The sequence below is a fragment of the Diabrotica virgifera genome, chromosome 5 (assembly GCF_917563875.1).
Source record: "Diabrotica virgifera virgifera chromosome 5, PGI_DIABVI_V3a".
In the NCBI taxonomy this organism is placed as follows: Eukaryota; Metazoa; Arthropoda; class Insecta; order Coleoptera; family Chrysomelidae; genus Diabrotica; species Diabrotica virgifera.
In genome coordinates, this window is record NC_065447.1 from 120,147,343 (window position 1) to 120,175,290 (window position 27,948).

At 33.7% G+C, this 27,948-nt stretch overlaps 1 protein-coding gene across 1 annotated transcript in view; it reads right to left on the minus strand.

Moving 5' to 3' along the window:
- Positions 1–27,948, minus strand: part of LOC126884317 (peroxidase-like) — a 276,223-nt gene that overhangs the window by 74,558 nt on the left and 173,717 nt on the right. Inside the window, exons 4-5 of the mRNA XM_050650256.1 lie at positions 11,762–11,938; positions 9,657–9,853 (exon numbers count right to left, since the gene is read on the minus strand). Coding sequence (XP_050506213.1) covers positions 9,657–9,853; positions 11,762–11,938 — 374 coding nt within the window. The remainder of the gene's footprint in view (positions 1–9,656; positions 9,854–11,761; positions 11,939–27,948) is intronic.

Genomic DNA, 27,948 nt, shown 5'->3' on the forward strand with positions numbered 1-27,948 from the left:
GTCCACGAAACATAAGTATGCCGGTTTGTTGTATTCTAACGATTTTTCTTGAATCTACCTCATTATAAATATAGCGTCGGTGCAGGATCTTCCCGGCCTAAAACCTTGTTGTTCTTCTGCTAATGTTATAATTTTATTCAGTTTGTTTGTTATCACTTTGGTCGTTAATTTTAGTGTTGTGTTTAATAAACTCCGCCTGTGGTGACAAATGGGTGAATCGAGTAGCTCAGGAGTCACCACTGCCGGTCCTAAGCCCGGATAAAGGAGGAAGGTTGGGCAGTGGGCTGACAACCCACTCCCGGAAAAAACACACTGTTACGAAACCTGAACATTTGCCTCGGAATACAGGACGGAACTTTCGGAAACGACTCAAGCTACGAAACATGGACTATGCATTTGGAAACTGGAATGTGAGGACGCTAAATAGACCAGGAGCTCAAACCTCACTTCTGCAAGAACTAAAAAGATATAAGATCATGATTACTGCTCTTCAGGAGACAAGATGGCTGGGGAAAGGTGTCAGAGACACTAAAACGCACACAATTCTATATAGTGGGAAGGAACAAGGAAGCAAAGAATGTGGAGTCGCATTTGTGGTGGATAATGATTTTAAGTCAAAAATCATCGACTTCCAGGCAGTCAGTGAAAGGATATGTAAGTTGAGAATTCGCACCCACTTCTTCAACCTAACAATGATAAACATTCACTGTCCAACACAAGATCAAGAGCAACATACAAAGGAAAGCTTTTACCAACAGCTGGAGATAGTATATGATAATGCGCCAAAAAATGACATCAAGATTATAATGGGTGATATGAATGCTAAAATTGGCAAGGAACCGCAGTTCTATGGCACAATAGGAAAACACTCTCTGCACAATGAAACAAGCGAGAATGGGGAGTTTTTGATAAATTTTGCCACCAGTAAAAACATGGTTATAAGTTCCACATGCTTCCCACATAAAGGCATACACAAAATGACATGGATTTCACCAGATGGAACCACAACCAATCAAATTGACCATGTGCTGATAGACAAAAGGGCAGCCAGTAGTATCTCCGATGTGAGAACACGACGAGGAGCATGCTGTGGATCAGACCATCTTTTAGTACAAACCAAATTTAGATGCAGAGTTAACAGCAAAAGAAACGAAAGACAACAAAGAACAAACAAACTGGACCTGGAAAAACTGAAGATTCAGGAATGTAAAGAGAAGTTCGAACAAGAAGTCGCAAATGAGTTAAGGACGCTAGAACTGCACTCCATAGAGGGCAAATGGACTAATATCAAAACAGCAGTACTGACAGCAGCAGCGTCCACCCTGGGAAACAAGAAAAAGGAGAGAAGAGCAGCATGGTTTGATGACGAGTGCAGACAAGCAATCGAGGAAAGAAATGAAGCACACAAAATGTACATAACAAGAACACGGGAAAGACTAACATTATTTGAAGTCGCAAGACGGAAAGCAGACAAGACATGTAGAAATAAAAAGAGAGCCTATGAGAATGGACAAATAGAAAAAATGGAAGAACATTTCAAAAACAACGAAATTAGAGGGGCTTACGAATTCCTAAAAAAGATAAAAAGTGGGTATAAACCTCAAACAAGTCTATGTAAAGATGAAAGTGGGCAAATAATCAGTGACCAACAGAAAGTCACAGAAACCTGGAAGCATTATTTTCAGACACTACTTGGAACTCAAGTAGACATGGAAGATGAAATGGGTATGATCTACGTAGAAGAGAATGGAGTAGAAGCTCCAACCATAGAGGAAGTTTTCGAAGCCATTAAGGCCCAGAAAAACAATAAAGCTCCGGGAGTTGATGAAATACCAGCAGAACTATATACGGTAGGTGGCGACCACCTAGCAAGTCACATCCACGCGCTCATCAGAGACGTATGGCAAGAAGAGAAAATACCCGACGACTGGAAGAAAAGTATAGTATGCCCGATCTATAAAAAAGGAGACAAACTCCAGTGCAAAAACTACCGTGGAATCTCTCTACTATGTACAGCATATAAAGTCCTCACGTATATTATAAACCAGCGGCTCCAACCATTAGCAGAAAATATTATTGGAGAGTATCAGACGGGCTTCCGAGGGGGAAGATCGACACTGGATCAAATATTTACAGTAAAACAGATCTTGAGCAAAGCATGGGAACACGATATTGATGTTCGCAATGTGTTTGTAGACTTCAAACAGGCATACGACTCAGTCAAAAGGAACAAACTATACTATATATTGGCTGAATTGGCAATACCACACAAGTTAATAAGACTCATTAAAGCCACAATGGATGAAACTCAGGCATGTGTATGAATACAAAACCACCGAACAGGGAGATGGGCTGGCCCCAACATTGTTTAACCTAGCACTGGAGTATGCGGTTAGGCAAATGCAAACTGGACGAGGAAATCTACTGACCAACCGAACGGTTCAACTGGCCGCTTATGCTGATGATATTAATATTATGAGTAGAACATCAACAGGAGCACAGGAAACATATGTAGAGTTAAAAACACAAAAAAAATGTTAGGTCTGGAAATTAACACAGAAAAAACAAAAATAATGACTCAGACGAGAAGAAATATAGTCCCAGAAAACATTATACATGAAGATGACATTGAAACGGTTGAAAAGTTTACATACCTGGGAGTAGAAATATATGCCGACGGATCAGAAGAAGGAGAAATAAGGAAGAGAATAACGCAGGCAAACAGAGCTTATTTTGCCCTCTCCCATATATTTCGGTCAAAAAGTGTCCACCGAAATACAAAGATGAGAATCTATAAAACCTTAATTCGACCAATAACATGCTATGGCAGTGAAGTCTGGGTGCTGAAAGAAACATCCAAAAACAAACTCAACACATTCGAAAGGAAAGTACTTAGGAGAATACTAGGACCTGTGAGGGAAAACGGAATCTTCAGAAGTCGATACAACAACGAGCTTTATCAACTTTATAAGGAAACGCCCCTGTCAGACTTCATTAGATTACAAAGATTGCAATGGGCCGGACATGTGATAAGAATGGGAGAGGATAGGCTACCAAAACGAGCACTGAATGCTAGAATGCAAGGAAAGAGACCGGTTGGGAAGCCACGAAAGCGCTGGGAAGACACAGTAAACAGCGACGCACAAGCCCTTTTAGGAGTCCGTGTATGGAGAAGAGCAGCCACAGACAGGCAAGGGTGGAGGCAAAAAATAAAGGAGTCCAAGGCTCAATTTGGGCTGTAGTGCCCCGTAGAAGAAGAAGAAGAAGTTTAAGAAATTAATTCCTCTGTAATTCTCCGGGTCCGATTTTCCTCCCTTTTTGAAGAGAGGTATTAGGATGCTTGATCTCCATTCTTGTGGTATTCTGTTTTGTTCTATTATTTTTTGGATAAGTTTTAATAATTGTTTGGTCAGGGCTTGTCCTCCATACTTTAGGAGTTCATTCGATATTCTGTCCTCTCCTGGTGATTTTCTATTTTTTAATTTCCTTAATGCTTCCGTTACCTCTGCTTCTTCAATATTTATTTCTTCGTTTGTTGTCACTTCAGGTGTTGGTGGTTCGTTATCGTTATCTTTAGCAAACAGAGATCGAAATAGTCTGCCCAAGTTTCCTTCTGAATGTGTTTCGTACTATTTCAATGTGAAGAATGAAATTTTTTCACATATTTTCTTATAATAATAATAAAATTAGACTTACTGTCTGACAATTGAATACGAAGATTCGGAGCTGCATCCAGCCTATTTCTGAACTTGTATCGGTAAGTTGTCACAAAAGAAAGTAGAACCATGAGTCTTATGAGAAAAGTCTTAATTAGGTGTAGTTATGAGTCTTTTCTACAAATGTTTTATTTAACTGTCGGATGGACGCTGAACCACTGCGCCCCTTCTACGGAACCCCAGGGTTCCGCGGACCACCATTTAGGAACCGCTGGCCTATAGAACCCTGTTTGGGGTTATTATATCTGGGTCATAGATATATTCCGCAATCTGAGTAATTTTTCTGGTATTTTCCTTAGGTAATACATGAAACAGGGACTCTTCATTGTTCCATGTGTTCGATGGGCTTATTAGTATTACATTATGGGATTGGGAAGTAGAATAATCGCAGCACAAAAATCTTACTGTATGATAAGCCAGTTGTGGTGAGGCTGTATCAACCAGTAGTTTAACGCACTATCCATGTATTTTCTTAATTTAATTATTTATCTATTATCAAAATTTGTATCCCTTATGATACAATAACTTGTTTTCATTGACAAACTCCCAAATTTCAGCTCTTATTGTTTATAAACAATTGCGCTGTGTTTAAACACAAAAAAAAATTAATCCGGCTTTATGGATCGTACAAACTGTTCTTTCTTTAAGATGTGTTTTTTCATAACCTTTTAGCGCAGATGATTTAGTTGTTTATAAGACAAAAAGTGGTAGTTCATTCTGCATCAACTATTTTTAAGTAAGAAATTAAAAATTAATATAACTTTTAAAAAAGATCTAAATTTGAGGCCGTACGAAGAGAATGAGACTTAAAACGCCGTTCTAAATATTGACAAAGCACCTATACAGCCATTTGAAATAGTATATTGTACAAGTGAGAAAAAAGATATATTTCTCACGAGCGCAGAAGTTTGTTGTAAAATCAAGCGAGGGAGAAATATGTCATTTTCTCATGTGTTAAACATTGTACTTTTTCTATGAATGCGGTTTTGTCAAATTGAGTTCAAACTCAAAAATTAAATAATTTAGGTGATTTTGTGTATATTATTAAGCATAAATTGAAATAAAATACATAGGTATACATGTAGGTATTTAATATCTTAAAATTTATATACGTTATTTATTTAAAATTCTAATAAACAGTTATTTTTGAACAGTTTTTAAAGGTAATTCCTGATAAGTTTTGCTTCAACACATTTTGTTTGACAACATTAATTGTGTTTGTATTGTGCATGTTACCATGGAACAGCTATCAAATATATGGGAAACCGGCAGAGAACCAGTGAGAAACATTATTTCTCACTACAATGGCTGACTTTTTTCACTGCGTGAGTGCAGAAAAATATTTTTTCCACCTACCTCTACCGAAAGTATACTTTTCCGGACCTGATTGTAGGGAGCAAAGTTGTACTTTTCCTCCCTAGGGAGGAAAATATTTTTCCTCCCTAGGGAGGAAAAGTAAAAGTGACGTCATTCATGAAATATAACTTATTGACGCCCTGTACAATATCTATTTTCTATTACGTAAGTATCTATACATTTTAACGTTTATTTATAAAACACCCAGTATTTTGCAGAATGGTAAAAAACAGTAAATTGTTATTTTGATTTAATAATGTTTACATTAATAATTTGACTTATATTAGACAGTTGACAGTTATATTGTACCTACTTGTTAGTTTTAGTGTTAATAAATTTTGTTGGTTAGTTACATAAATAAATTAAGTAAAAATGAAAAATGACTTGTTATTAATTTGAGGAAGGTGGAAAAACCATATGTATAACATGGGAGTAAAGTACCTTTTGCTCCCTTGAATGATTACTGCCCTCCGCTACGCGTCGGGCAGTAAACTTCATTCTCGGGAGGAAAAGTAGCACTTTCCTCCCTTATTATACAAATAGCTATTTCTATGGATGCTATACAATGTACAACTTCTTTCACCACTTACATACATTCAAAAAGAAAAATTTACGCAGTGAGAAAAGTCGGCCATTACAGTGAGAAATAATTTTTCTCACTGGTTTTCCGCCGGTTTTCTATACATGTAATAGCCGTTTTCATGGTAACATGCACAATACAAATACAATTATTTTTGTCAAAAAAAATGTGTTGAAGCAAAACTTACCAGGCATTACCTTCCAAAACTGTTCAAATAAAACTGTTAATTATAATTTTAAATAAATACAGTATATAAATATTAAGAATATTAAATATCCACATATGTGTATATGTTTTTTTTTTCAATTTAGACAAATATTATACCTAAAAGCACCTAAATTATTTAATTTTGAAGATTGACCTCTTGACAAAAACGCATCCATTGAAAAAGTACAGTATACAACACGTAAGAAAATTACATATTTCTCTCTCGCTTGATTTGCGGCACTCGCCTCGTACCTGTCCTCGGCTCGTGCCAACAAATTTCTGCGCTCGTGAGAAATATATACTATTACTATAACAATATATACTATTTTTCTCTAATGGGATAAACGAATAGAATTATTGTTTAAAACTACTCGTCGATCGGGCCCATCTTTTACACATGTAGTAGCTATATAGAAACTCATATTGTGAAATATGTTTTAATAGTTATTTATGAAACAGTTCGTGAAGTATGATTTTTGCGAACGCACGCGATGTTTGAGCACGAGCGACAGCGGAGTTCGTGAAGCGAAGCAAAAAGTACTTCACGCACAGTTTCATACAATATTTTATCTACGATAAACAAATAAAAAAACTGTAACTCGTCGTCACAGGAATTCATTTCTATTCTACAATTTTTAGAACTTTGACATTTAAAAATTCTAACTTCTTTCAAACCACAAAACTGTCAAAACTTTTGTCGTAATTTTTTGCTGACAATGTCATCACCATGACAACGCGAAAGTTAAGGATATTTGATTATATGAAAGTGTGTAAAAAACAGTGCGAAAAAGTAAATCCCATTTAAAATACATTGTTATTTCACGCACACTTTAAACCCTTCACGCACTGCTACCTATAATGACAGTTTTCACAAACTAAAAACTTATACATATGACACAGAAAAGATAAAAAATATCCTTAACTTTCATGTTGTCATGGTGATGACATATGAGCAATAAATTACAAAAAAAGTTTTGACAGTTTTGTGGTTTGAAAGAAGTTAGAATTTTTAAATGTCAAAGTTCTAAAAATTGTAGAATAGAAATGAATTCCAGTGACGAAGAGTTACCGTTTTTTTATTTGTTTAGCGTAGATAAAATATTGTATGAAACTGCCCGTGAAGTACTTTTTGCGAACTTACGCGATGTATAGCACTCGCCCCGCTGTCGCTCGTGCTCTAAACATCGCGTGCGTTCGCAAAAAGCATACTTCACGAACTGTTTCATAAATAACTATTATCTACTCTATCTCATATTATGTATAAGTTTTTAGTTTGTGAAAACTGTAATTATAGATAAGCAGTGCGTGAAGGATTTAAAGTGTGCGTGAAGTAACAATGTATTTTAAATGGGATTTACTTTTTCGCACTGTTTTTGGCACACTTTCATATAATCAAATATCCTTAACTTTCGCGTTGTCATGGTGATGACATGTGAGCAATAAATTACACCAAAAGTTTTGACAGTTTTGTGGTTTGAAAGATGTTAGAATTTTTAAATGTCAAAGTTCTAAAAATTGTAGAATAGAAATGAATTCCAGTGACGAAAAGTTATAGTTTTTTTTTTATTTGTTTATCTTAGATAAGATATTGTATAAAACTGTGCGTGAAGTACTTTTTGCGAACTTACGCGATGTATAGCACTCGCGCCGCTGTCGCTCGTGTTCTAAACATCGCGTGCGTTCACAAAAAGCATACTTCACGAAGTGTTTCATATAAAACTATGATTTTAATAATAATTATAAACAACGATAACGATAACGTAACAACGAAACGATATTCTCCAATGTTGCAAAAATTATACTGAATTAACAGCATCTCTTGGGGTAAAATTTTCCAGAAGCAACCAAACTTTCCGTTCGGATTTCTAGGTGGGGACTATTTTACGCGAACATCATTACAGGTTAGAAAACTCAGAATAGAGTTTTGAAATCTTGGAAGTCAGATAGTATGGAGTTGGTAGATGCGCTTAAAAAGGCGAATGATACAAATTGTGGTATGTAGGGAAAAGTAAAATTAGGAATAGAATTGGTATAATTGCTGGACAGAGAAAGAAAGATAATGTAGTAGAAATTGTTAGAATTAGTGATATAATAATGATTGTTAAATTTTTAATTCGGGCTCCGAGGTTTTATATCGGTTTCTTGAGCCTTGTTTTCTTTTACAATGGGTAGGATGCTAACCTGGCCCATCAACCCTCCTCTTTTATCCGGGATTGGCAGAGTTTAACCCCCAGGCAGAGTTGATGGGAAAATAATAAAGCAGGAAGCAAGGTTTAGATATCTGGGAATAGATATAACCAGTTACGGAGATATTGAAGAGAAAGTACGACAACAAAGCTTAAAAGCAAGTAAAGCGGCGGGATCTCTTAATGACACAATCTGTAAGAACAAACACCTAAGACAAGACACAAAAGCAAGAATCTGTAAAGCAGCAATTAGACCTATATTGACATACACGGCGGAGATAAGACCTGACACATCCAAAACGAGACGACTACTAGAAACAACAGAGATGAAAATACTCCGACGAATATCAGGGAAAAGTCTGTTGGACTTTTGTTCTCTAACTACTCACCAATTTTCATGAAAATCGATGGAGGTTCAACGAAATCAGAGGTGAAAACCTTCAGTGACTTCACTAAGGCTAATATTGAAGAAGAAACAGGCTTTAAAGCCTACATACAAGAAGGAAGAAGAAGAAGAAATTTTTACTATTATTATTAAGGTGTTAAATATTGTGTGTGGTTATGTGCCTCAAATAGGCATGGGTGAAAATGAAAGAAAAGCTTTTCTCATCAACTGGGGGAAATACTAAGTAATATTTTATCAAAAGAGAGAGTCATAAATTGGGAGGTGATTTGAATGTACATGTCAGACAATACAACAGAAAATATGAAGCGGTACATGGAATATGTGGAAGCAGATTTTGGAACTAGAAAAGAAGCTGGATATAATATGTTGGATTAGCAACATCATTATATATGGCGATTGCTAACACTACTTATTACTTACAATTCTACTTATTCCATACAAAAGTGGACAAAATCAATGCCAAATACATTATGTCAAATACATTATGTCATGACACAAAAGAAGTTATATGTGAGTGTAAGGACTATAGTCGGTTTGCTAAACTCAGACGCAACTGGCTAGTGATTATATGTAAGTAATTTTACCAATTTGGTAAAATTGACAAAAAAATAATTACTAAATGGTTAATAATTACTAAATGGTAATTTTGCCAATTTTGGCAAAATTGGCCAAAAACAAAAAAAATACCAACTAAAATCACTAGCCAGTTGTGTCTGAGTTTAGCGAACCGACTATACCAGAATAGTTAGTGGGGCGCTGAACAACATAAGCTGATTGTGCTAGAAACCGAAGTAAAAATCAAAACTAAATTAATATATTGGAGAAGACCACAAAAAATTAAATGAAGGATGTTAAAAGTTGAGAAGATGAGAGATCTTCAATACTAAACGTCGCCAAAAATGAAGCAAAAGTAGCAGTAACAAAAGTTAACACAGATGTGTATACAAATCTACACTGTAGAACTAACTATTTGCATTAACCTTTCAAATGAGCTAGCACAAGACCCCTATTCTCATTTAAAAAAAAATCATCGATTACGTCATTACACTTAGATGAATGACGTCACTAGTATGAAATATATGCCCAAAACTCATAATTGAAAAATAGAAATCGGCCTATTTCGTTAATTTTTCTTAAAGTCGGCGGATTATGAAATAAAGAATATATTCCCTACATTTGCACCATACTGTAAAGTAGATACATACCTGTTCGGCTGGTTGATTGCGTCCTACACAGTTGCGATCAAGATCGGTAATAGTTCTAACGAAGTTCATGCACCTAGTATTTGTCTGGGAATGTTGAGGGTCTTTGTCTGGTAGCACTATTGGATAACAATGATCAGGGATGTTAGCAAGTTCAAGCAATTGTCCATCACTGGAGCAACAACGAGTACCGTGAGGCTCTAAAAATGTAGAAGTAAATATTATTTGCTTACGTTATAGTTATTACTTATCGACTTTTATTTAATTTAGTTATACATAATGCCACAAAAATATTGGCCATGAACTATATTATCATGGATTCTTGGGTAAAAAATATCTCGAGATCGATTTAAAAAAACGGTATAAAACACAACCAAGTTTTTTAATAATACTTGAAAAACATTTAATGGTTTTTTGTATCTTAGTAAACAAAGGCCACTAAAATAGAAGAAAGGCTATATTGGATACAAGATACAAATAGGCACTTTCCTCTTAATGAAAAATATATGATCGTAATATTTATCGTAATCAATAACACATTATTAAATGGCAGCTATTGCTATTATTATATCAAAGACAGTTGCTTCTAATTGATTCAAGTATAGAGATACAGCCAGGGATCTGCTTAAAAAAAACTATTAAATACATTATGAATTTTCGAATACCTATTTTTATTTTTAAATTATGATATTTTGGCATATATGTCATACTAGTGACGTCATCCATCTGGGCGTGATGACGTAACCGATGATTTTTTTAAATTGGAACAGCGATCGTGTGCTAGCTCATTTGAAAGGTTATTCAATTCTCTATTCAGTAATATAAACATATACCTACTTATTTATACAGGGTAACCAAAAAAAAATTTTAGTTAAATTATTTGACTAAAAAAAAGAAGAATGTATGTAATTTATTTAATTCAAAATACATTTTACTGTTGCCCGAAAACAGAAAAAAATGTTTGTTTCACGCTTTTCGATTAAATTCAATGTTCAAGCCAGCTCCCGCCAGCTACCTGCTTCTTTGAAGTTTGAACATTTAATTTAAGCAAAAAACAATGTTTATTTGTGAAATAGACATTTTTTCTGATAACTGACAGCATTAAAATGTATTTTGAATTAAATAAATTACATACATTCTTCTTTTTTCTTTTTTTATAATTTAATTTAAAAATTTTTTCTTGGACACCCTGTATAAATAATTATATAAATGTTTATATTGCTGAATAGAGAATTGGATAACCTTTCAAATGAGCTAGTACACGATCCCTATTCTCATTAAAAAAATCATCGATTAGGTCATCACGCCCAGATGGATGACGTTACTATTATGACATAATGCGAAAATATCATAATTTAAGAATAAAAATCGACCTGTTTCGAAACTTTTTCTTAAAGTCGCCGATTTACGAAATAGGTACTGAATTTGTTACTTTCATTTGCACCATACTGTATATTACATTGTTACCATACTGTTCCTAATACATTGTAAACTTGTAAAGTCATATATTTCTGACAACACTTTACACTTTCCAGAGCAATCGCTTGTAGACATATTTGACATCTGTCAAATGTGTCTAGAATTGCATGTAATAATTCTCAATACCTATGTTTGAAACATAGCAGTATCTACCTCACACCTCACAACTGATAAAGGACTTTGTAAAGGACATATAATTTTATTAAGGAACCAAAACGGTCTTCTTAAAATTGTATATTCTATACGTATACATGTTTGTCCATGCCGATTCTTTTGGTCCAAGGAAGACTTCTACTGAATTTGGGGTCAGCAGGTACATAGTCACGAAAGTTACAAATAACTCCGCTTACCAAAGGACATAGAGTCATATAGCTTGGTATATAATTCCTTTAGGACATAAATACATATTGTCAAAAGGTCAAAGGGCAAAATTCTCAAAAATATATTTCTGACGGAGTCTAATTACATCACATCTATAAACATGTAAATTGCTGGTACTTGTACTACTGTGAGTTAACAAAGTTCTTGAGGCACTTTCCTTTGAAACTTTTAATGGGTTTATGATATTTGTCTCTTTTATGGCGATATTCAGGTAGGTATTTGGCTAAACTTAGTCTTTATTAACTTACGTGCTTGTGTACTTCCCAGAATCATACTCATGTCATGAGTAATAATTTGACCGTATTGCATAGCGTTCAAAGTCCATATTGGATCTTCTTTCGGAACATCAGGATATAGAACCAAACTAACTAGCCTAGAAAGAGGCAAATCGTTTCCGCTTTTTGCTGTTGATGGATTGCTAATACCTGCAAAAAGAGTTAATATTTTTATGTTAACTTTTCACTAAAAATCTAAAAGCGATTTAAAAAAGAATGTTAAATAATAATCTCTCTAAATATAGAAATTATAAGTAGATATACAAAATATATGTAATTATTTTGCAGATATTTCTATATTATTATCTGTTAAGGTGATACAGTAGCGATCAACAGGTAGCCAAAACGCGTTCCAAGATTGCGGCTATAATTTTGAATATTTTTTCGAGATATTTGGCACACGTATTCGTAATATAATAGAGAATGGCGGTACAGAGCCCAATTTGAAAAATATATTAATATGTGGAAATTACTCTGTAATTAAACATAATATTAAAAAAGCGAGCCTGTACCGCCATTAAGAAGAACAAAAAAATACACTTTCTTCAAATAAACTTTTTTATCCGATGCCTAGATTTTGTGTCATTTTGGAACTACTAATGAAATAAAAAATTTTAGTAGTTCCAAAATGACACAAAATCTAGGCATCGAATAAAAAAGTTTATTTGAAGAAAGTGTATTTTTTTGTTCTTCTTAATGGCGGTACAGGCTCGTTTTTTTAATATTGTATTTAATTACAGAGTAATTTCCACATATTATTATATTTTTCAAATTGGGCTCTGTACCGCCATTATTTATTATATTACGAATACGTGTGCCAAATATCTCGAAAAAATATTCAAAATTACAGCCGCAATCTTGGAACGCGTTTTCGCTACCTGTTGATCGCTACTGTTTCCTCGTTGGATTTATAGTTTGACGTAGCGTAGACGTAGACGCAACGTAGACGGAAGAAACGGAGTGGAAACGTAAGAAAATATTTTGGCAATTTATAGATCGACGTAGCGGAATTTTTGCGCATGAGTAGTAACAGTAACTTGAGTTGGTGACCTTGAATGAGGAATTTTTTATCAACATTTATTAAACACAACATAACCCTATAAATTATAGAAATCAAAATCAAACAGTGTTTGTTTATTTCGTTTATTTTAACTATACCGTTGTTTTAACTATCTATTATAATATTTATCCGGTTTGTGAATAATGGATTGCGAACTACACGAAGGTATCCTCCTTGGTGCTGTGGGATTGCTATTGTTTGCAGCGGTTTTGGAAAATGCTCGACGTAGGACTATAACCAGACCCAGGCGACAAAGACGCTACAAAACAAGACCCATAAACCGAAATAGAAAAATGAAAAATGCTTATAATTATTTTTTAAATATGAAGAGAGCAGATGAAGAACAATTTTTCAAATATACCAGAATGACTGTTTCAGTTTTCATTCAATGAATTGTTAAGTCTAGTGAAAAGAAAATTTTCCAAGAGAAAAATAAAAGACGGCATATCTGAAGAAGAAAGGGCTGCCCTAACATTGCAGTAAGTAATGTATCTGTTAGATAAATATCTCAAAATTATTCAAACAAAAAACTTTCCTCGGCAGATACCATCACAATATTTTTTTAGATACCTATCACAAGGAGGAAGCATGCAAAGTTTGGCATGGCATTACCAAATGGGCTTAACAACAGTTCACAAAATTATTCACGAAACATGTAAGGTAATATGGGAGGAACTTTCTCCAAACTATCTAAAGGACCTTCGTCTCAACAAGACTGGAAGAATATTGCCAAGAGCTTTTTCGAAGTATGGAATTTTCCCAATTGCATAGGAGCCTTAGATGGGAAACATGTTAACATACAAGCTCCACCAAAAACTGGCTCTCTTTTCTTCAACTATAAGAAAACATTTAGTATTGTACTGATGGCAGGTTGTGATGCTAGGTATCTGTTTACTTTGGTAGATATTGATGCATATGTTTCCCAAAGTGATGGGGGTATTTTTAAAAATAGTGTGTTTGGTAAGCGTTTAGATTCAAAAACATTTAATGTACCTTTGCCTTCTGAAATTCTGAAATACTCCAGCGAATAAGTGGTTAAGTCAATTTTGCATAGTTTTCAGGAGACGACTTACAAGTTTTGGCAACATGTCATAAGTCGATTTTATATAATGGAATGCTAAAACTTTACATAAAATTAAGATAGAATAGAAACGTCTTATTGGTCTCATTTTGTAACTACTAAGTGATTAGGTGAATGAGATATGAGACTTAACCATTTATTCAGGGGTGTAACAGAGGATCCCGCAGCATGAAGCTTGCAAGGGGGCCCCCATCGTTCAGGGGCCCCATCTTGTCGTCTGATATTATGTAAAAATCTGTTATTGTTATATTATTTTACGTGTGTGTTTAAATTTAATAATGTAAAATTCTAAATAGGCATCTCATATAGTCATCTCATACCATCTCATCTCATATCATCTCATAACTTTATGGGCCGACGATAAACTATAATGCTTTGTACTATTGAAAGATTTCAGAATTGCAATTTTGGGAATTTAGAACAATACTTCTAAATCTAGAAATGCGTTTTCTATTTACGTTTAGGTTTAGTATAAATGTGGTTGAGGTTTATTGGGTATACAGCTGAATAAAACCAAGTGGTACTTTGTTTAACATATTATATATTATATATATATATATATATATATATATATATATATATATATATATATATATATATATATATATATACAGTGCTACTCTTATTTAAAAAAATCATCGATTACGTCATCACGCTCAGATGGATGACGTCACTAGTATTATATATAGGCTAAAAAGTCCTAATTTAAAAATAAAAATCGACCTGTATGAGGATTTCTCATGAAATTTGCCCATTCTCGAGATAATGAATTTATGCCAACTCAAACGTCCTCACTTATACTACAGTGTCGCGCCCGCTTGATTAGCAATTAAAAAACAAAGGCGTTTCCGATATTGTAATGGAAAAAACTCTTTGGGATTTTATCAATAAATGTTTAAAGAATATCTACCTACCTTGGCAACTTTGAAATTTTTTGATAAATGTCCGATTTAGAGTTAAAAATGGCCAATTTCGCAATTTTCAAAATTTTCAATCGCTTATATAACAAAAGCTATTAACTTAAGAGAAAAATCACTAAAGGCCTCTTCTGTTTTGAATGATTCAAAAAACCTAAAAAAATTTGTTCGATGCAAAAAAAATAATTTTAGGAAAAACCTCTAATCTTTCCCCTCGCCTGGCAAGGTCTTATGCTCTTCAGAATCGCCTGTCATTGTACACATTTCTTCTAAATGACTTACTCAAACACATACTTAAATTTAAACCTTACAGGAGAATGTTTATTTTACCCCCTAAATTTGCACTTTTCGATTCACCTGGTATAAATTATCACTAGAAAAATTTCTAGCCTTACAGGACGACCGTTAGTCGGAGGGTTCACTAGCTCTTAGACTAAAAACAAAAATCCGCGGTCTTATTTTGTCCATATTGTCATATTAAATCCAAAAATTCGGTCCGCGATCATATTTTTTAATTTTATAATTTCTTTTTGTGCAAAGACAATGACGTCGACTTTGCAAAGTAACAAGACACTTACTCAACACACACACACTACACATTACTCCCTTGACTTAGTGATAAGTTATACAATTACGTGGCTAAAGGTTCTAGTTCTAAACCAAAGCCAGAATCAGAGAAAAAAAAATTTCTTTTTGCCTTCGGATTAGCAAACGTTCGGATTACCAGGGTTCGGATTATCGACGCTCTACTGTATATGAAATATGTTTCCAAGTTTGTTGCGCTTATGTTTTCAAAGATATTAAGCAAATCTTGAAACGCCCGAATTAGTCCATAAAAATAAGGATTTTCTCAGGACACTGAAATATCCAGGGAGCTGACTACTTTTTTAGTTATTGTAGATAAATCCTTTTGTCCGTAGAAAAATCTTTTTGTACGTTCAAAAACCTAGTACTTTAACATGAATTTTCAAATAAGAAAATTTAGCCTAGGTTCATTTTGGCCAAAGTAAGCCACGTGTTTTTTTAATTCACAGCTAATTTTTTTATAATAATTAAGGAATCTCATTGATGCCATTTTAAAGAATGGGACTTGTATTTTTGGTTAAAAATTTGCACAAACATTGTACCTTCACAAGACCCTTTACGAATTTTCAAAAATGTAGTTCAAATGGTTACTAATTGGAACGGTAATGGATCGGTCTCAAATTTTGAGGGTTTGTTAAGTACCCCAATACCCAACTTTGGGTGAAACACTAAAGTTCTATGTTGGTTTTATTAAAAGTTATTAACAAATACCGAGTTTCACTTATTTTGCAAAAAATTACCTTTTTAAATTTGTTTAAATTTTGTAATTTTATGTCAACTCTTTAGCTTTTTAATGGAGTGCAAAATATCGAAAAAATAGCGTTTTTGCACTAAATTGTTAATTATTAAAAACGGACGCCAACTCTAGGCAGGAAACAGGTAGGTTTTCTTCCCATAGGTCTACAATAACTAAAAACGTAGTCAGCTAGTAACCTAATAACTTAGCTAATACCTGGATATTTCGGTGTCCCGAACATGGTCTATTTCTTGCTTATTTCCCTGGAGTAAATATATTCTTATCATTTTGAACTAACAAGTAACATTTTTGGTCAATTGGTGCGGGTTTTTGTGGGTTAATATTTTAATTTTGATATTTATTCTTGGGCGTCTCAAGAATGAGGTTATGCCAAAAATTTCGTGATTATAATGTTTTCAATGATCTAAGTTTTTGCCTTTTTTCTTTATATTTTCGGAAAGCTGTATTCAATAGAGGTGTTCGTTTTACTTAAAGGCACAATTCCGACATCGACGGCAGACGGGAACTGCAAGCGGCAGTTAAAATTGTCACCATAACGACGTCATTACTTTGCACTATTAATTTGTATATTTATTAGCAACTGCTGTTCAACAGAACGTCAGTTACTAAGAAATATACAAATTAATAGTGCAAAGTAATGACGTCGTCCAGGCGACAACTGCAACTGCCGTCCTGCAGTTGCCGTCTGCCGTCGATGTCGGAATCGTGCCTTCTTACTCAATATCAATATGTGGCTTGGAGATGGCTGGAAGTAGATCCACTACGGCTACTGTAAACAATATAATAGTGCACAAAGTCATAATATTCAGTGCCGCACTTAGAAGAAACAGTCTTAAACTAAATGCTTCACTCTTATTATTTCTAGGCTCCCATAATCACTGTGCGTCGAGAAGTAGAAGACATGTCAGACTTTCAATGTTAACAATGCATCATAAAGTTGAAAAATTAAACAAAACAAAAGAATACTTTCAGTTGTATCTATCGTAGATAACTGTTAAGCTTATCTCTTTGCTGATGAGTCAATATAGTGCAGTAACTGAAGGTGGATATGAGCTTCTACCTACGATTTCGTTGAACCTGCATCGATTTGCATAAAAATTGGTGAGCGGTTAGAGGATATCTCAAGGAACAAAGGTGCCATGGTGCCAACTTGCGCTTTTCCTCTGGGGGTGGATGCCAACCCTTCTCGGGGGTGAAAATTATTTTATTAAAAATAACCCCATAGTTCGATAGAGGGATAAAATTATAAGCAAAATTTGTTATATAAAGTAATAAAAATAAATCAGAACTTTTTGACATCAAAATTTTAAATTTTCGTGAGAAAAATGCATGTTTTTAACCGATTTTTCATAAATTACTCAAAAACTATTAGTTTTTACAAAAAAGTTATTACAGTGGAACCCCGATAAGTCGGCCCCCGATAACCCGGAAGTCCGGCTAACCCGGACCGATTTTCATCAGACAAACATTTCAACAATAAAAGTTTATCTAATATAATATTTAAGAGTGTGTGAATAATGTGTATTTGTGCAATTTGAACTATGCGATAGTAAAAATGATTCATGGCACATGCGGCAGAGTAGAGCGACGTTCATTCTCTCGGTTTATAGGAAACAACAGGCACCTGTTGTAGCATTCCTTTATTTATTTCAAACTGTCTTAGCATTGTTCAAAAATACTAAAAGACTCGCTAAATATGATAGCGACTGCTGCGTTAAAATTTTGAATACGGACCACGTAAAATAAGTGCTTGTTCTTGGCTAGCTTCAACAAGTTTACGCTAGGCGCGCCACTATACGTGCAGATTTTAAAGTAAACAAAATAATGCACAGGGTTTCGCATGTTCCCCTATATTTATCAATCAACGCTAATAGCTCAAGTAGGTACTTTTCTAAATGTTTAGTTATAACTACTATAAAACATGTATTCTAACCTTGGCTTAAAGATTATTATTATAATTAGTTAAAAACATATTTTGTAAGTCATAATATTCATTTAAATAATGCAACAACAATTTGCGGTTTATTATAGGTTATTTAATAATTATGCATAACTATTAACATTTATAATTACTGTATCCGTTTTTTCAGTCACAGTGATCTAGTTATTGTAGAATACGAGTTAAATATTTTGTAACTAGTTTAATATAGTTTTATTTATGTAATTAACATAAACACTGATTAACCACAGTTAGTAGTAATATAAAATCGTTTCAGATACCTACTTATAGAATAATTATAATAATAAATTAAGCAATACCTATACCTACTTAATAATAAGAAAGTGTTGGATACAAATATTAGATATGTCAATATAATAATTTATTCAAACATTCAAACCAAATTTATTATTATTTTTAATATCAATATAAGTTTTACTCTTGTTATTCTTCATTATGATTGATCATTTGCCAATCCCTTCCTGTAAGTATGTATGTACCTCAAACCTTTAATTTATATATACTTCGTCTAATATACTTACTGTTGCACGTCATCCGCGTCATAGACCGTGACGTCACATGATACCAACACGAAATATTTAGGCGGTAGGTGTGATCTTTTTTAGAATAATTTTGCCGTGTACGCTGGAATTACAGCCACTAGACATATTTTATTATATACGCGTAGAAATAATATCTGAAGATTTCTATTGATGGTAACTTAAAAAAACACAATATGTTTCATTTAATTTGTATAAATGGATTATAAAGCTTTTTATGAAGCACATTTGTTCGGAACACACTGTAAGTGTAATCGAACGAAGGTGTCATTTTAGCATACATTAGTAACATTATTTGACAGTTGCGGTGATGACACTTCATATTTGTTTTTATAGGGCTTTTCATCGATTGTCATTTGTTTCGAGCTTCTGTCATGTGTCACATAATATTAATATATCTACGCCATACGTCTTTGGTTTGTATAATTGGTATTACCAATAACGTATGACGTAGATATATTAATATTATGTGACACATGACAGAAGCTCGAAACAAATGACTGTGAATGAAAAGCCCTATTCTTTACTATAAGTACAGTCGGAAAAATGAAAAAATATCCATGAACGATCACATCAATCACTTATTTTGTATTTGCTGTCTTTTTCTATAACAAACTTTTGTTATTTATAGAAAAAGACAGCAAATACAAAATAAGTGATTGATGTGATCGTTCATGGGTATTCTTTCATTTTCCGACTGTATGTGTTTAATTATATTTACTGTTTTTATTATTTACTTTAACGTAAGATTTTAACTTAATTCTTGTTCTCTATTTCTAAAGTTTTTATTTATTTACATTAAATATTAATTTTTTTTGTTGTATAATTCACGTTTGCAATAATTATATGATCTATTTGATTTAAAATTTATTCAGGATTTTTTTATACTTCGGCAACTATGTTAACTTTGATCTCTGACGTAGATAATGACGTGCAACGGTAAGTATATTAGACGGACTGTAAAAAACACAAATGCATGGTACATATCTCTCTCGTTCCATCCCTCCTTGTGGAGTATTGGGCGCTTATGCGTTTCTTGGCCAAAAGTGTAAGATTGCTGTCTGGCCGGGACAGCGCATCTTCTTTTGTTTTTATTCTCTGGATAAATTGTGAACTAATTCCCTCCACTCTCTTCTATCTTTTGCTCTCTTTTTGACTTCGCCCCATCTTAGTCCAATTTTTTCGTGTTCTCTCGTTGTTGTTCTTTTCCAGCTGTTGTCTGGTCTGCCCCTCTTTCTTTTTCCCTCTGGTTGGTATTCAAGTGCTTGTCTTGCTATGCTGCTTTGGTCTTTCCTTAAAGTGTGGCCGATCCATTTCCATTTTTTTTCCTTGACTGTAGTAGATACGTTAGTTTGCTTTGTCCTTTCCCATAGTTCTGTATTAGTTATTTTATTTGGCCAGTATATTTTTAGGATTTTTCTTAGAGATTTGTTTACAAATGTTTGTAGTTTTTTAGTTGTATTTTCGTCCTGTTTCCATGTTTCTGCTCCATAGAGCAGTATACTTTTAATGCAACTGTTAAAGATTTTAATTTTTGTTGTTTCCGATATTTCGTTTGTTTGCCAAATTTTATTTAAAGCGTTGAATGCGTGTTGCGCCTTTGTTATTCTCGTCTGTATATCCTTTTTACACCCCCCGCTCCTTTCCATGACAGATCCCAGATATGTGAACTTGTCTACCTCTTCTACTTCTTTACCGTTTATCATTATTTTATTATTTGGATGGTTATTATTTTTTAGAAGTTTAGTTTTTTCTGTGTTTATTCGAAGTCCGATCGTGTCGGAGTACTGTGCCAATTTGTCAATTTTTGCTTGCATATGATTTCGGTGTTCAGTTATAAGGCAGATGTCATCTGCAAATTCGAGATCTTCTAGCTGTTTGAAAAGGTTCCACCTGATGCCTGTTCGATCGTCGATTACTTTCCTCATTACCCAATCTATCATAATAAGAAATAGGGTAGGGGATAGTACACAACCCTGTTTGACTCCACTTTCTATGGATATCTCTTCTGTTACTTCACCTGAATGTTCTAGTTTGGCTTTGTATCCTTCGTAGAAGAGTTTAATAAAGTTTATGATTTTTTGTGGTATCCCATATAATCTAAGGATTTTCCACATCTGTGCCCTATTTACACGGTCAAAGGCCTTTTCGAAGTCGATAAAACTCACATCTATATCTTTATTCCATTCATTTGTTTGTTCCAAGATAATTCTAAGGGTGCAAATGTGATCAATAGTGGAATGGTTGGAACGGAAGCCTGCTTGGTTGTTTCTCAGTTTTTTATCTAGTTCCGGCTTCAATCTTTCCAAAATGATTTTGGTCAGCACTTTGGATGTGGCACTTAGTAGTGTTATTGCACGCCAATTGTTGCATTTGCTCAGGTCTCCTTTTTTGGGTATTTTTATAATCAATCCCTCTTTCCACTCCTTTGGCAATTCTTCGTCCGTCCATATTTTATTCAAAAGTGTATGTAGCATCTCTACTGACTGCTCGGTGTCTGCTTTTATTATGTCAATGGGTATATTGTCGATTCCTGCGGCTTTGCCATTTTTTAGTAGTTTTAGAGTGTTTCCAATTTCTTCCATTGTAATTTCTCCAATATTCACTTCTAGCTCTGGTGATTCTACTTCATCTTCTATGATTTGAGTTATTTCATGCTTAGCATATATCTCTTCGAAGTATTCCTTCCATCTTTGTATTATTTCTTTCTCATTTTTTATTCTATTTCCTTGTTTATCCTTTACTTCTCGTATATTTCGTTGTGCTTTTCCTGTTAAGTTTCGTATGATTGTATATTGTGTTCGTAAGTCGTTTTCTTTCGCTGCTTCTTCTGATATATTTAGCATCTCATTTATATAGTTTCTTTTATCTTTTCTGGCTTGTTTTTTTACTTCTGCGTTTTTTGCCTTGTATTTCCTTTCAAGTGCCCTCTCTTCTTCCGATCCTTCCTTTTGTAGAATTTCTTCTTTGATCTTTTTTCTTTCTTCTATCAGTAGTAGAGTGTCTTTGGTAATCCATTTTTTATTTTGTCTTCTTTTTAATCCGATTGTTTCTTTTGCTGTATTCATCATCACTTCTTTAAAATATTTCCATGTTTCTTCGACTGACTCTCCAGTTTGTTGTGATACTGTTCGGTTAATTGCCAGTTTCTCACTAAATTTATTTCTTATACATTCTTGTTTTAGGGCATCAACGTTGTACTTGTTCCTTCTGCTGATTTTTTGGTTTTTATCTCTGGCTAATTTCATTTTTAGTCTCGCTTTGAGTAGCATGTGGTCTGATCCCACATCAGCACCTCTTAAGCTCCTGACATCTTGCAGCCAGCTTCTCCATTTATATTCAATTATTATGTGGTCTATTTGATTCTTGTATCTCCCTCCCGGTGATTTCCATGTTTCCTTATGTATCCGCTTATGTTTAAAGATGCTTCCGCCTATTAAAAGTTCATTTTGCTCACAAAATTCGATTAATCGATTTCCATTGTCGTTTCTCTCTCCGATTCCCTCCTTTCCCATCACATGTTCATGTCCTTTATTATCATTTCCTATTTTTGCATTAAAGTCTCCGATTACTATTTTTATATCTCTTCTATATTTATTATTAATCTTATTAAACGTTGTTTGTAGTTGCTCGTAAAATTCTTCCTTCTCATTTTCGTCGTTTTTATTTGTGGGAGCATATACATTTATTACTATTATGTTATAATATCTTGCCTTCAGTCTCGCCCAAATAATCCTTTCTGACACTGGTTCCCACTCTACTAGAGCCTTTCTCCCCTTTTGGGCTAGCAGTATTGCCACTCCCTTTTCGTGTTTGTCATTTACATCCGTATTCCCAGAATATATCATTAGCTGTTGGTCACCTACTCGGGTTGATCCACTACCATTCCATCTTGTTTCGCTTAGTCCGACAATGTCTAATTTGTACTTATCAATCTCTTGGCTTACCTGCTCCAATTTGCCGGTTTCGTGTAGGGTTCTTACATTCCATGCACCTATAAATATGTTCTCTCTTATGTCTATTTCATGTTTATCTTTCGTTTTTGCTCTATTTCTATTTTCGTCCTTACTCAATTCCTTTTTCTGTGCCTTGTCTGTCGTGATTTGTGCTTTTGTTTGTGTATTTTCATCTTCTGTTAGTTTTTTGGATTTCCCTGGTCTTCTTCTAGCTGGTTGCTGTATTGATTCCATTTGTGTGTTTTTCCATCTATTATTAATTTATTATATTTTATTGTAACACTTTTACCCTTATTAATTTCTTCATTTGCGACTTGTCTTATTTTTTTCTGTGTTTGTAGTTCTTCTTTTGTTATGTCATTATTTATATATACTTTATTGCCTTTTATGTGTTTTAGTTTAGCTTTATTTTGCATGATCTTTTCTTTTTCAAACTTGTTCTGTAGTTTGACCAAACATGTTTTTTCTCCCAGTTTGATAACTTCTTCGATTTGAACATTGATATTCATTTCTTTTTCCATGAAGTTTCCTACAGTTTGTTTCAGTGCATTTCTATCGATTGTATCTATTGGCAAGCCTTGTATTACAACATTATTTACTTTTCTTTCCTTTTCTAGTCTTTGTACACGTATTTTCATATAGTTTAGTTCTTTTTTCATTTCTTCCTTCTCCTTGTGTTTAGTTTGGTTTTCTTGTTTAACTTTCTCCAATTCTGTTTTCAGGTCGTTTAATTCCTCCCAGTACTTTCTCTGTTCATTCTTTATCTCTTTTACTTCCGTTGTTAAATTTTTTGTTTCTGTGGTTAAGTCATGCATCATTTTAATAATTTGATCGAGCTTATTATCTTCGTTACGGGTTTTGTTAGGCGATCTAGACACTTTTTTACTTTTTTGGAACAATTCTTCCTCTTCTTCTCTGTTCCTCTTTCTATGGTCTTCTGATGTGTCGTCGTCCGAATCCACTTTGTATCTATCCATTATTTTTACCGGTGTTAACAAATTCGAAGCCATTTTTTGTGGCGCAGCGTGCATGTATTACTCACTCCCGTTACTTAATAGTCCAATCGGTGTTTTGTCACTGTTCGGTTTGCGAAAAAGTGCCGAGCCCGCCTCAAAAGCGCGGAGGCTCTTCACCTTATCAAACCTAAATAGTTACTGTTATTTATAGTTCGTTAATTTGCATACGATATTTTTGTTCTTTCCCAATAAATATAAGAAATTGTACACATACAGATTATTTTCACTTACTTATATTCACTCCCGTTACTTAATAGTCCAATCGTTATTTTGTAACAGTTTGGTTTGCGAAAAAGTGGCGAGCCCGCCTCGATGGCTCAAAATCAAGTCACCTTATCAGAACTAATTAGTTTCTGGTTTTTATAGTTCTTTAATTTGCAAGCGATATTTTTGTTCTATTCAATAAATGTAAATATAAGATATTGTACTTACAAATTATTCTGCTTGTTTTCTTGACTCACTTTCTGCACAATTTCACTTTGTCAGTTTATGGTTTCTTTGGCGCTTTAAAAGCTTTTTAATTATAGCCGTAATAATCACAAAACTTGATAAAAGTTACGAGCACTCATAAACACGTCTTACCAATTCAATTAGAGATGGGGAATTATAGCAACTAGACATATTTTATTATATACGCGTAGAAATAATATTTGAAGATTTCTACTAATGTTAACTTAAAGAAATACACAATAATAGTTATATTTCATTTAATTTGTATAAATGAATTATAAAGCGTTTTTATGAAGCACATTTTTCGGAACACACTGTAACTGTAATCGAACGAAGGTGATATTTTTTTATAAATTGGTAACATTTGTTTGACAGTTGCGGTGATGACACTTCATATTTGTTTTTATTCTTTACTATAAGTACCTATTTGTTTTATTATATTTACTGTTTTTATTATTTATTTTAACGCAAGATTATAACTTAATTCTTGTTTTCTATTTCTAAAGTTTTTATTTATTTACATTCAATATTAATTTGTTTTGTTGTATAATCCACTTCCGCAAAAATTATATGATATATTTGATTTAAAATAAATTCAAGCATTTTTTGTAATTGGACAACAATGTCAACTTAGATCTCTGACTTAGATAATGACGTGCAACGGTAAGTATTATATTATTATTAGACGGACTGTAATAATAATAAAATGGCTAAATACCCCAGGTGGGGTTGAGACGCTAAAAATCTATCTAGATTCATCTTTTTTGGGGGGATCAGTCCCAGTCTGCTACTCGATACTATTGACTATACTTGTTTATTTCTTTCTATCCCCTGTCTTTCTTTGCCAGTCTCTAATTCGTGTCCTATATAAATCTTCCTTTACTTCCTGTAATCAAGATGCAGTAGAAATAAACAAACCAAGCCAAGACACGTTAAATGCTATATACTAGGAGCACTCCCGAATCATAATTTACAATATATTTACATTGTAAATCCCAAATCATGATTTCCAAAGTTTATACAGGGTGTCCCGAAAAGAATGGTCATAAATTATACCACATATTCTGCGACCAAAAATAGTTCGATTGAACCTAACTTAACTTAGTACAAATGTGCTCATAAAAAAAGTTACAGCCCTTTGAAGTTACAAAATGAAAATCGATTTTTTTCAATATATCGAAAACTACTAGAGATTTTTTATTTAAAATGGACATGTATCATTCTCATAGCAAAAAAATCTTAAAACAAAATTATAGTGAAATTGGTCCACCCCATAAAAATTTTATAGGGGTTTTGTTCCCTTAAACCCCCCCAAACTTTTTTGTACGTTCCAATTAATTCATTATTGTGGTACCATTAGTTAATCACAACGTTTTTAGAACTTTTTTGCCTCTTAATATTTTTTTGATAAGCCAGTTTTTATCGAGATGCGGCTTATTTTTTAATATATTTACATAAAAATTTTATGGGGGTTTTGATCCTTTAAGCCCCCCAAATGTTTGTGTACGTTCCAATTAAACCATTATTTTGGTACCATTAGTTAAACACAGTGTTTTAAAAATTTTTTTGACCCTTAGTCTTTTTTTGTTAAGTCACTTTTTATCGAGGTGTGGCTTCTTTTTCAAAATATACCTAAAATGTAAATTATAAATAAATTTTCAGATTATTAACAGGTCTCTATAATCGTAATTAACCATATACAAATATGTGGTGGATTCGACAAATATTCAAAATATCTCAATAAACAGTGGCTTATTGAAAAAGTACTAGGAGGCAAAAAAGTTTTAAAAACATTGTGTTTCATTAATGGTGCCACAATAATAATTTATTTGGAACGTACACAAAAGTTTGGGGGGGTTTAAGGGAACAAGACCCCCATAAAATTTTTATGGGGTGCACAAATTTCACTTTAATTTTTATTTAAGATGTTGCTGTCATAAGAATGCCACATGTCCATTTTCAATAAAAAATCTCTAAGAGTTCTCGATATATGAAAAAAAATCGATTTTCATTTTGTAACTTCAAAGGGCTGTAACTTTTTTTGTGTGGACTATTGTATATAAGTAAGTGAGATTCAATCGACCTATTTTTGACTCCAGAATCTGTGGTATAATTTATGACCAATCTTTTCGGGACACCCTGTATATTGTAAATTATGATTCGGGGGTGCTCCTAGTAGCATTTAACGTGTTGTGGTTTGTTTATTTCTACTGAGTGGAAAATTGAGTGGATAGTTGTTGCTTTAACTGCTCTCCATATATGTCCCAACCATCTAACTCTGTGCTGTTTAATTTTTTTAATTATATCTCTATCTTTCAGCTCTTGATTTATTTCGTTGTTAGTCCTAATCCTGTATTCTGTTTCAGACAATCTAGCAGGTTCCAGTATAGCTCTCATCATTTTACTCTCCAACAGTCTCAAGTCCTCCTCTTCTTTTTTTGTCATGGTGTCTCTTCTATAGTCCGTCTAGAAAGTATCCGGAATTTTGTATTTTTCCTAATTTTAATAGATTTCCTTTTTGTAACATTTTAAGACAAAAGTAATGCATCAAGTAGGTTATGGACAAAATCGCATGACAACATCATCTGTCAAATATTGTTGTTTGTAAACAGACTTAAGATTTGTGAAATAATGTCGCAAGTAGAAAAAAGAAAAGTGGTGGAATATTTGTATGGAAAGGGTGTCCGAAACGTTAAAAAATTAGCGCAATTGACTGAACTCGGAAAAAGTGCAGTGTATGAGACAATAAAGAGGATAAAAAATGGCATAGATATGAGACATAGACCAGTTTCGGGTAGACCGCGTAAGATTCGCGGAAACAATTTAAATGCTTTAGTAGCTTTAGGACGACAAAATCCGCGCCTAGGGTTTCGAAAATTAGCGAACAGATTTGAAAATCAACGAAGAATAAAAGTGTGCCCCGAAACTGTCCGCATGTCACTGAAAAAGGAAGGCTACATATCAAGGAATCCAAAAAAATCCCTAAAACGACACCTCTGCAAAAGCAACGAAGAATAGATTTTTGTCAACGTTTTCGAGAAGATAATTTTAATAATGGCTTTATATCTGATGAAAGTTGTTTCCAATCATCTAAAAGTCCTATCAAGAGACAATGTTACCGTTCAAATTTCCAAATTTCCCACTAAAATAATTGTTTGGGGTGCAATATCTCAGCGTGGTGCTACACCTCTCTGTATAGTTAATGGTACTGTTGATAGTGCGAAATATTGTGACCTCCTAAATGGTTTTGTTCTTGAAACGGCTCATGTTTTATATCCAGAGGGGTGGCGTTTTCAGCAAGATAATGCAAGATGCCATACTTCTGCTTATAGAACACGAATTGGCAACAATTCTGTGGCCAGCAGCATCTCCAGATCTTAGCCCCATTGAAAACATATGGGGATTGATGAAGATTGAAGTGGAACGAGCAGCGGCACGAGACAAAGAAGGTTTGATTCGGTCAGTTTTACAGGCCTGGAACACCATTACCGAAAATTATGGCCTTGACCTAGTTTCGGGTGTACCTGGACGTTTAGTTAAGTGTTTAGATTTAAATGGAGGTTGTATACATAAATGAGATGAATTATATTTGTTGAAATTTTATATTTCAAGTGAATATATCTCAATATAATGAGATTATAATTCTGCTTTCTTTTTTTCCGGATACTTTCTAGACGGACTATACAATGCATGGTACATAATTGAACAGATATTTCGCTGGATAATTCAGGTATCCATGCTTTTCTCTCCATATTAACTATTTTTTGAAAAAGTATTAGTTTATTTAAATTCCTTTTAACCTCTTGAAACCTCTTAAAAATTAGACGTAACGCTGAAGT